This window comes from Periplaneta americana, chromosome 5, assembly GCF_040183065.1.
Source record: "Periplaneta americana isolate PAMFEO1 chromosome 5, P.americana_PAMFEO1_priV1, whole genome shotgun sequence".
In the NCBI taxonomy this organism is placed as follows: Eukaryota; Metazoa; Arthropoda; class Insecta; order Blattodea; family Blattidae; genus Periplaneta; species Periplaneta americana.
Window position 1 is genome coordinate 467,404 of NC_091121.1, and position 11,956 is coordinate 479,359.

General features: G+C 34.8%; 1 protein-coding gene across 5 annotated transcripts in view; it reads left to right on the forward strand.

The window, feature by feature from the left end:
• Positions 1-10,673, forward strand: part of LOC138699395 (polynucleotide 5'-hydroxyl-kinase NOL9) — a 40,384-nt gene extending 29,711 nt beyond the window's left edge. For all 5 annotated transcript variants that reach the window (XM_069825242.1, XM_069825244.1, XM_069825241.1 and 2 more), the window contains 3 exons: positions 2,590-2,691; positions 4,760-4,947; positions 10,303-10,673. In XM_069825242.1, coding sequence (XP_069681343.1) covers positions 2,590-2,691; positions 4,760-4,947; positions 10,303-10,568 — 556 coding nt within the window. In that variant the 3' untranslated portion in view covers positions 10,569-10,673. The remainder of the gene's footprint in view (positions 1-2,589; positions 2,692-4,759; positions 4,948-10,302) is intronic.
• Positions 10,674-11,956: the final 1,283 nt, after the last annotated feature.

Below are 11,956 nucleotides of genomic sequence, written 5' to 3' on the forward strand. Positions count from 1 at the left end.
ATCTGATGATCATTATATCCGTGATACCGAAACATCGCATTACAAAAGTATCGTACCGTAGTATCATAGTGACCGAAATATTGTATGACGAGAAAAGATTCATGATCTAAAAAGAGAGACCAAAACTGCCTAAAACGTTTATCTCGCATAGAATCCTCATTGGTGAACATTGAAATCTATTCACTAATTCCTTGACATTGAATGTAAACAAAATTAAGATTATACTCCCCATAGGTAAAAAATCTGTGGCAAGTGGTTTACACAGGTAACAACCTCTTTCATTTGAAACACCGTATGTTCAGCAAAGCAGTGTAAACCTGGCAATGAGATACACCTACGGCCGGTTTCACCAAACTTCTTCAAATCAGCACAAACTACTCAACAAACGGGTCATTTAATTTTAACGAGAACTTTAAAAATTGACTTTTTGACCAAGCCACGTTTCTTTAAAATTAACATGCATTTACTAAAGTGGGGATTTCGTACTTGTATCTTGCATGTTATATTCCTCATATGACCATGGCTTCGAAATTGCGAATTTCATTTGGTTACATAATATGATCATGGCCAACTTTCTTTTGTTTGGCATAAGGATATAATGACAGACAAATGGGTAAGAGGCAGTAATTTTAAGAACCTCTAAAAGTTCTTAGTTCTTGATAGTCTTGCTAAATGCAGTATGTTGTCATACCGTAAGATGGAATAATGCAATCTGTGCTTCAGTGGCTGGTCATGATAATATCTTTGAAAAATATTGGCGTGCAAGAGGTCAAATGACTTCATTGTCAAGCGCCTGGCATTAGAAAACAACAACAGATGGAATAATGTTAAAAAAGAAGAGATTTGGGTAACATATGGAAAAGAATTAAATAGTTTTCCAAATGTAAATAGGAGGAATGTAGAGCAGTTAAAAGGGAAATCTAAGAATTTTGCTGACGATAAGGTGGACAGCTTCAGAATTTATACAAAGCATTCTTAGCAGTTGTTATTAGGTCTAACTTCAGGATGGGAAATCGCCTCTTCCATAAATTGCGTGCTACTTCTCCACTGTATTTCATGCAGAATATTGCCCTGCTTGTGTGGCAGGATCCAGGAGAGGTCGTTAAATTGGACTTTAAGGGGTGTCCATTGTCTCTTTGCATCCTTCCCATTTCAAAAGGCATCCTCCTCTTACATCTTTGGAATGTTGTGTTATCGTGTACTGACCCTGACCATCTATTTACAATTTCGGTAAAACTAGTGCTGAGATAGTTCTGGTGATTTCAGAAGTGAAAATCAGTGAATTAATAAGGAATTTTTTGTGGAGATGCAGTTGATCGTATATGCAAGGCATAACACAGACCATCAGCTTGGGTGGTGAAGTCGGTAAAGTGCTGGCCTTTTGTGCCTGAGGTTGTGGGTTCGATCTCAGCCCAGGCCGGTAACATTTATGTGTGCTTAAATGCGACAGGCTCATGTTAGTAGATTTACTGGCATTTAAAAGAACTCCTGCAGGACAAAATTTCGGCACACCTGCGATGCTGATATAACCTCGGCAGTTGCGAGTGTCGTTAAATAAAACGTAATATTTAAATTTTAATAACAAAAACCTAAACTAACTAAACCTAATCTGTCTCAGATGCATATGTGCAAGGTGTATAAGTGGAAAAAGAAGGAAACTACCTCAGCGCTAGTTTAGCCACAATTTCTCTATGAGGAGCTATGTATATGAAATTGTTTGAATATTGAATTAAAATTAGAATCTTCTATTGCAGAATCTTTCGGCATATTACTGCCAGGAGATACGATTGGAGCATATACACAATCTATCGTGTCAATGACAACAGGAAATTTAGCTATAGGCCTATTATAAAAATAATGAATGTATTGTGGTCGTAATGTTAATAGTACGTCTGATACTTTATTCACATATCTAGACAATACAGCTTTTGACACCCCATTCATATCGCCAATTAATGTAACATAAAATCTGAAAGCAAGAAGAATCTATTGAAGAGGCATTAAGTGGGTGATTCCTATCTGTCATATTCTAACCTATATTCATTTTGTTCTAGAATCATTCTTACTACTTATTTCCTTAATGTGTAGCTTTCGTGGACATCTGCCATGTTGACTCCTTAATACATCATTACTGTTTTAACGTGACAAATAGGTCCTAATAAATTAAAGATGCATTAGCAATAATGATGCTTGGTGAAACAAAAACTGACTAACATATCATTAAATTATTTAACAAGACGTTATAATGATAACGAAGATTGGTGAAACCAGCCATTAATGTTAATTTTATTATAATTTCTAGGCCATAAAAATCCGGGTTCTGATCTTCATCCCACAACCACCAATATCAGTGCTATCCTTTTATAGAAGAACAAAACTGAATTAAGATTTCTGTGTAAAATATTAATCAGTTGATTGTTGTGATCTCTTTTAGATGTTAAAACCTTCGTGTGACATGATCCTGGAGGACAGTTCTGTGATACTTCAAGGATCATATTAAATATATGAACCTTATTGTTCGCAAGTTGTGTTTAAAAATAATATGAACCCCTAATTTTCAATGTAAAATATAATATTTTGTTTTTCCAGGGGCATGTCAGCTCCACATTTGAGAGAAGCAATGATATTATCTTACCTGAGTCAGATGCTGAGGCCACCCAACTTCTCACTCATAGATCTTGTGCCATACACGTAAGTAGTCATATCAGTGATTGTTAGTAGTATATTAGACAATGGCTATCTTGTTGGGATATTCTAGCTCATTTTTCATACATGTGAGAATTTGGTCAGCATTCAACTTTGTCTTTATGTCTTGCATCAGAGATGTAAAGCGTAGAACTGAGTGGTCACACAGTGATTCCTCGCAGAATGACTGTAGTGGACTTTATGTTGTCAGCAAACAGCTGGATACATGAAGAAGATTTGATACAGGTCTTGACAAGATGATTTAGATTTTATTTGACCAGCTGTTTTGTTTACCCTCTAGGCCCTTTACATCTGGAGGTTATTTTGTTTTACTTATCTTGACGTATCAGACCATCTACATCCGAATATTATATAGAGTTTTATTGTTGTTATATTTGTGTCTGGTGGCATTTGTTTTATCATTTTATTGTTGCTTTTTAAACTTAATCTGGTGTCCAATAGGTACTAACTGTCGTCGTGTATGGAAATAATAAAATATAATGGTGTGTTTACTTCTAGGCCATCAGAAAAATAATGTGACATTAAATACTTTAATTTATTTAACGACTGTTTCTTTGAAACGTTAATTAAAATTACCGAATTCCACATGCTTACAGTATAATATGAATGATTATATTACAACGTCTTTGGAATGAATTAACTGATGTATAAAATTAGAGCGAAGTATAGTGGGGAGATAAATGCTGTAAATAATATTAATAGATCATAACATTTAGGAACTCTAATATGAAGTTATATGAAAAGGGTATATATTCTTACTTGTTTAAATAAATTGATTAAGAGGTCAAATGACTTTATTGGCAAACGCCTGGCATTAGAAAACAACAACTTACTTACTTAAGACTTTTAAGGAACCCCGAAGGTTCATTGCCACCCTCACATAAGCCTGCTATCGGTCCCTATCCAATGGTTCAGAAAGGAGAACATTAGTGGAATCTTTTCTTTCTGCATGTCATTGAAACTTTCACAGCTGATTTTAACAGAATCAGAATGAAAGAATTTTTCTTTCTTTTTACCAATGGATGGAGCTTGTATTGAGTAACAAAATGACTATCTCAGTTTGAAATGGCCAAAAAATGGAATGTTTTCCTTTTGCTCCTCACCATTTCAATTATTCTTCCACTACTTGCTGTCAGTTGGAAAATAAGGTACACAGATTGTTCAAAGTAATGATCTCCTCCTTAAGTACAGTATTTTTCTGCAATAAATCAAGTACTTTTTCTGAAGTTTATTAATTATTCTGGCTTAACCATTAGAAACCATGTACAACGAATTTCATACAACTTAAACATTAAAATGAAAAAAAAAAAAAAAATGCATGAAAATAATAATACACAAAATGAAAGGTGATGTACTCGTGACATTTGCAACCAAACGCCAGTGTGTTTCAACTGAGCTCCATAGGAGTCCAGTACAACTGCCTTGACCTTGAGTGAACTGCAGTACAGCTACTCTTGCTGAAAGTATAATAAATAAATACTACAGTATGTATTTCGGTGGTGCAGAGAAGAAAGAATTCAGATATTTCGTCAATGAAGCAGGAAGTATTGGAATTAAAAAAAAAACTACCATGGCCAGACTCGAACATACTGTTGTTTATTACACCAAAGTCTCATGCCGATAATTCCATTCTAAAATACGTATAATAACGAAACAAGCAGTGCAGTGCGTGCTGTCTCATTATTTGCCGGCAATTTTACAGATTCCATGAAGGCTAAATTTTGAAAATGCAGTTGATTAATTCGTAACAGTTGGGCTTCATGCAATCCCTAATAATATCCAAAACCATCATATACCATTCTACACCTCTATTTCATTTTTATACTGAAATATAAGTATCAAATATAAACAAGTTTAACAACTGATAACTCTGATATTCTTCGGAGACCCTGGGTTCCTTATATCAAATTGCTTGTCTAGAACCTCTCTGTAACCAGATAAATTTCTTCTGTTGAATTCTGAAAAACACTGTATTTTTATAAATTTTATTTCATTTTATTTACCAGCAGGTATGATGTACTCTAGTACGTGTATTGTTGTAATTTATTTCCAGAACATTGTTTTCGAAGGTGATCTTGTGTGTATGTCATGCAAAGGTGCCATACTCACAGATATTAAGTGCAATGAATGGTAATCTGGTGGCTCTTTGCTCATATGATGGGAAAGACGTCCTGCTGCCTGATGATCCTGAGCTGCCATTAGTTTTAGGACACCAACCTGTTTGTCCTTGCTTGGGATTTGGTAAGTAACTATAAAAATGGATCATCACATAAATGTGCAGCTGTCAAAAGAAAAAAAGTGGCCACACATGTGAACAGCGAATATTTTCTCAATCCACTTCAGATCACGGTGATGTTACACAATGCATGCTTGGAACTATGGAGTCGGTCAGTAGCCGCGTCTCATAGAGCAGCAGTAGTGCTCGCTTAATGCTTTGAAGGATGTGAGTTAAAGTTATTTTATTTTGTAATCGTTCTTTAGAGATATAAGTAATATTCAAGGTATCATTTGTATTCTGTTATCATTGTTTAAGCTAACAAGTAACAAAGAGGTACCCACAGAAGCTGCATTAACACTAATGCAGTCCCACTATATTTTTCACTGCTTATGATTCATGGAGGCAAATATAATACCAAAAGGATTGAAGTATGGTGTCAGTCCAATGCAGAAGCAAAATCCATTCTCTGTAATATAAAAAATGAGGCTAAAAGGAATAAATTCCATGTCTCATTGGGTAGTACATTTAAAGACCGAGAATTAAAACGAAAAGGCAACATTAACGAAAAATATATAGACACTCTAAAAATTTTACAATGGAACTCTAGGTCTTTAAGAAACAAATGGATTTATTAAAGCAAGAAGTTCAAGACGAAAAGCCTTCTATAATATGCATACAAGAATCTTTTCAGATTGATGATATTTTAAAATTTTACAAACTTGCTGACTACAAAATTTTTAATCTGTTTCGTGAAGATAGAGGGGGTGGAGATGTTGTCACTATGATCCACAACTCCATTCATGTAATTGAATCTAAACAACAATTTAAAGGCCAAATTGAATACATCAGGACAAAATTATTACTTCAAAATAACATTTCATTTTCACTTGTCAATGTATATTACCTCCAGGCCTAAACCTTGTAATGGATGATATAGAACAATTGACCCATCTGATCACAAGTTTATCATAGTTGGTGACTTTAACAGTAAACATCACATATGGAATAATGGACCTTGAAATCAATATGGAAACATAATCTGCAAGTGGTTACTGAATAATGACATCATTTTACTTAATGACAACAAAACACCAACATATCAATGTGCAAGTACAGGATCTACAAGTACTCTAGATCTCTCTTTCTTCTCATCAAACATATATGATAATTTCAAAAACTGGAGTGTTGATGAAGATCTGTCAAGTGATCATCTTCCTGTTTATATTACATTTTCATTCTCTACAAATAACTCGCCAGATAACATGCTACCTAAAACAAAATGGAAAATGAAGTCCGCAAACTGGTGTAAGTTCAATAATGAAAGTACAAGATTTAACAATTTTAATGATGAAACAGGATTGTCTCAAAAAACTATTGATTCCAGAACTTCAGAAATTACTGATATCATCATAACTGCAGCAAAACAGTCTATTCCCACTATCACACAACAATCTATGAACATCTGGTGGAATAATGATTTAACTTACATGAAAAACAACAGCAATCTGCTTGGTGGCAATGGATGAAAACGAGGACAGTTGATGACAAAATAAAATATAATAAAGCAAGGGCAAATCTCAGAAGAACTTGAAGCCAAAAGAACAAGCTGGCAGTGATTTGTTGGGTCCTTAAACCCAAATACTCGCCTACAACTGTATGGAAAAGATTTAAAACCAAGAGTTATGAACACATCACTCACCTTAAAGATAGTAATCAAACAATTATAACAGAAAATCCTGAAAAGGCAGAACTCTTAAATTCACACTATGCCCAAAGGCTGACTAATAATTCATCATGGCCTAAATATATGAATAAAGAAGAACAATATCTTACAAGTAATTTTCAACTCATTTTTCATCATATTGATATAACAGACAATGCTTTTACCACTGAAGAAATAAACTTGGCAATATCAGAGCTACACAATTCTGCTACAGGAGAGGATGAAATCCATAACAGCATGTTATTTAGTTCCTCTGATAAAATTAGGCAAGAAATTCTCCATCTCTTCAATAATATTTGGAAAACAGGCTTTTATCCTAAAACTAGGAAAAATGCAATTGTAAAATTACTATTCTCAAACCAGGTAAAGACAAATTGGACCCTAACTCATATAGACCGATATCTTTAACATCCTGCATTTCTAAATTACTGAAACACATTGTTCACAGAAGATTAACCTGGAAACTTGAAACTTTCAATCTTTTAACCCCGTATCAGTTTGGCTTTAGACCATCATATGGCACAACTGAAACTCTCTTATATTTAGCTCAAGAAATTTATAAAGGTGTCACAGAAAAGAAGACCACCTTAGCTGTAATGATAGACTTTGAAGCCGCTTTTGATAATACTCCACACAGATCCATTTTATTACAATCTGTGAAATCTGGTATCAAAGGCAGAATGTTAAGATTTCTACATTCTCTACTGATACTTTATCTTTTGACAGCTATACACATTTTATCATTAGACACAACCCTGCAATATATATTGACTACACTCCAACTCTGGCTACTAGCAACAGGCATCTATAATGAACACCGATCAAAATACCCCTCATTTCTCGTGAAAAACAACTGAATAGACTACAGTGGACTATAGTGGAATTTATGTTGTCAGCAAACAGCTGGATACATTAAGAAGATTGATTGATTGATCGATCATTCTTTAACGATATAAATAATATTCGAGTTATTATTTGTATTCTGCTATCATTCTTTAGCAATATAAATAATATTCATGTTATCATTTATATTGTTATTGTTCTTTAGCATTATAAATAATTTTCAAGTTATTTTATTTTGTTATCGTTTGTTAGCATTATAAATAATTTTCAAGTTATTTATATTCTGTTATTGTTCATTACTTACTTACTTACTTACTTACAAATTTTAAGGAACCCGAAGGTTCATTGCCGCCCTCACATAAGCCCGCCATCGGTCCCTATCCTGTGCAAGATTAATCCAGTCTCTAACATCATACCCCACCTCCCTCAAATCCATTTTAATATTGTTGTTATTGTTCGTTAGTGATATAAATAATATTCAAGTAATCATTTGTATTCTGTTATTGTTGTTGAGTGATATAAATAATATTCAAGTTATTTATATTCTGTTATTCTTTAGCGATATAAATAATGTAAATTTAATATTAGATTTGGAACAATACAGACTCTGCTATAAGATGTGATCGAGATGGGCTAAATATTGAATGGTGGCTTTTTGTTTTGTTTTTTTAATTTTTCCTTGTTTGAATTTTCTAAGCAGATGCCAGTAAGTTTTTTTGTTTATGCCATGAAAGATATTGTTGTTAAGAATAAAATCTTTCTTTCTTTCCATTTGCAGCCGTAATATAATAATAAATAGTGATAAAGTCTTGGCATAATACATTTATGAACCTGATGTTAATTACTAAAACAGTCATAAAAGAGACAGGAGCAATTATATTTTCTCTCTCTCTTAAAAAAAAACATAAAAAGTACTAGGTTGTGTTCGAATGCACGACCTCGCGATTACCAGGCCAGAATGCTACTATTAAGCTACAGTAGTAACATGCAGAATACTTTAATTATAACTGTAGATATCAGGCAACTTGGGCCAACAACATGTAACATCGCCTGTCTCCGATTTGTAGTGAAGATACCTGAAGTGAACTTAGCTTCTAGAGAGCGGCCACTTTTTCTTTTGACAGCTGTACACATTTCATCATTAGACACAAACTTAAAATAAACTCTTGAGCAGGGGAAGTAATTATAATAGCAAGCAGCTAGTTTAAATGCGAATTTTTGTAATTAGAAAATTGTTGCACTCATGTGGTGCGAAATATTGTTTTACCATTAATTGGAGATACGTAGTTTATTGTAAATGGTGAGTGGTTGGAATGCTTGCCACTGATTAGAGATTCGTGAATTCAGAGCTAGTCAACAGTGATGGATTAAAGATCCTTAGAATGACTTTCTGACATTTATAGCATGTGAAATAAAACAGAGGACTGTGGGCAGAATTGCTGGTTGCTTGTTTCCCACATGAAACATTCAACTGTATCAATTGTCATGTTGACCAATCACGAAGTTAAAAGAGAGTTGTTTGTTTCCTCAACTTCAGAAATTGATACATTGATCATGACGTGGGTATTTTCCTGAAGTCGGAGAATAACATACTGAAGCTGTATCACTTTGCCATCTTAGATATTGTCCTTGGTACACCACATGAAAATTTGATGATGGTAAGGGAAACAGAACTACCTTACACATACGGAAGCCTGTTTGGAATGGAAATTCCATTGACGTGACTGGGTTTGAACCTCGACCTCAGGCACTAGCTGTTTGACTAACACTGAACCTATCCAAGAAGGTCTAAGAGATCATATCTGAAGGTACTGGTAACCAGCCAATCACACTGTAACAATTGATGGCAATGGAGACTTCTGATAAAGGGTACATCTGTGTGACGTAGACTGCCTTGGCCAGTGAGCATCTGCCTGCTGTGATGGACATATTTTACATTTTCTGCTTTTTATTTTAAAGCAATAAATAACATGTGCTGTTAGACATACAAGTGTACTTCAGAACTCAATCCCAACTGTAACACGAGCATGGACTAGGATTGCTTAGTGCTGAACAGTGCAGTACTAATCTGGAGACACTTTATATTTGGCATCATTTTCCAGAGGCTATACAACCATCGAAACTGTGTTTTCAATAAGAAGAAGCGTACCATACTAGCACCCTGGGGCTAGCGTCTCTTACCTGCACTATGGTGCATTCGTAGCTGCTAGCGGGTATGCTCTCTGCTGCATGACAGGGCACACGGGATGGCTCCGCTTACTCTTTACCCATTTCAGTGAGTGCTGACGACCACTGTCCTAATAGAACAAACACTTCAGGATAAGTGTGTGAGGAGGGAGTTGAACTCCTCTCCCTCAGACAGGGAACTGTTGCCTAGCACAAAAATGAACATGTCACAGCGTTCCGTGAGAAGATGTGTGTAATTTCTTAAGTGTCAAGTGAAACTGGGTGATTGTGTAGTGTGCACACGAGTTTCTCTTTGGATGTTAGATCGATTTACAACAAAATCATTGATACAGTGCTGTTTTTTTTATTCCGAAAATGCACATTTTATCTTTTTTAAGTCCCACTGCATGATCAGCCTTATTCATCTCCATTATCTAGCATTTTTGTTACCATTTTCAAATTCTTGAAAGGTTCTGTTATAGAATTGATTTATTATATGTAAGAATGTTTTTATTTTTTTTGTCCCGGCAAATTTGTTATGTATCTTTGTTCTTCATTACAACAGTTCAGTCATATTGAAATTCCACTGCATTTATTCCCAAGATAAATTAATTTTAGCAAGGTAACTGTTGTTTATCTTTTTTAGGAATTGTGCGGGGTATAGACATGGAGAAGAAGCACTTGTGTCTGCTTACCCCACTGGAAGAGAGTTTGCTGAGCCAAGTGAACTGCCTCATGCTGGGTGCAGTTACACTGCCGAGTTGTGTGTACAACAGCACTGACCAGTGTGAGGGGCAGGTACCCTACATGGCTACTGGACCTGGTCAGCCTACAAGCAAAGTAGCCCGCCGGTTTTTCCGTCCTTTACAACATAAACGTGCCCACATGAAAAAGAGTCGGTTCTGCAAGTAGCAGTGGTTTTTCTTATGCAGTGTGACCTCAATTCATTATTTTGTGTAATTAAAAATCAGTTTTCTCTTTGAAATATTTATTGTTAATAAAACAATTCAAACAATAGTAAGTTGCATAGAGGTTTCAAATTCGTCTGTATGAGTGTTACAGAGCTACTTGCTTCAAAGACTTAGGAAGGAACATCCCTGCTGACCTCATCCTTAGGATTATCATATGTCCTCATGCATACTCCAGACATGTCCTCATTTTCAAGGGTTAAATTATCGTCTGGGAGGAATTTTCAAAATCAACACAAATGTCCTGAAATTTGACCTGTGAATTTAATTTAATAAAAGTTGCTTGGCTTTTGAACAACTGGAGCTAGAGTTCTTGACATATCTAGTATCTTTATTTTACTCACGAGTCAGGAGCTCAGAATGACACTGGACACTTTTTTAAATTTTGAAGTGCAGAGCTCATTTCACTTCTGTTTCCTTATTCTTACCACTTTACTAGCCAGTGTGCACACGAGGTTCTGTTTGTCCTGTTACCTTAATTAGCTTTCAAGTGAGGACCGCCGTGCTCATCGAGCATTCAATTCAGTTGCAGATGCAGTGGTTTAAGAAGAGGAATCGCCTTGTTGTGCAGTCAGTAAAAGGACTAAGTATAGTGAAGTACAATTTTCTTCATTTTAGTTTTGTGGCTTTTCGTTCTCTTGCAAAAAATTCCAGAGAAATATTCGTGGGCTGTTTAAATGAAGTTACCTCTATTGCAACATGACTGACTGAAATTTGATTGAACAGTGAAGTTAAAGTTCATTCTTGTCCTGCACTCACATTGTACTGATTTAGGAATTGGGTATCAAGACATGCAGCATATTAAACATTTGAAATTGAACTACTTTGCATCATTGTGTGAATTTATATCTGTAAGATGTTCGATTGGTGTGGTGCCCTCATTTTTACGTTTAAAGATTGTAACTCTGCTCATCCTTAAAACATGAATAGTCTACAATATGTTTATAAATTGTTCTACACCAATTGGCAGTATTCAAGGGATAACAGGAATAAACCACTTGCTCAATATCCTACAACCATTCTACCTATTTTGTTTCTGTAAAAAAAAATGGGTTGGTTTCAGACCAGATGGAAACCTTTGTGTAAAGAAAGGATTTTGATAATTTTAGTACTTCATTTGACAATTCCAAAATGTGTATATTTCACTATATCTTGCTTATGCTGCTGTAGCAATGTTTTAAAATCACCTAAATACTTATTGATTATTTTCTAATTTCTCAATCAATGAACATGGATGCTCTGAGATTCATTCTCTTGGAATATTTTGTTGAAGATCCTGTTTCATGTTCAGTAGTCTTCCCTTCTAAAATAATTTTAGCTCTTACAATATCT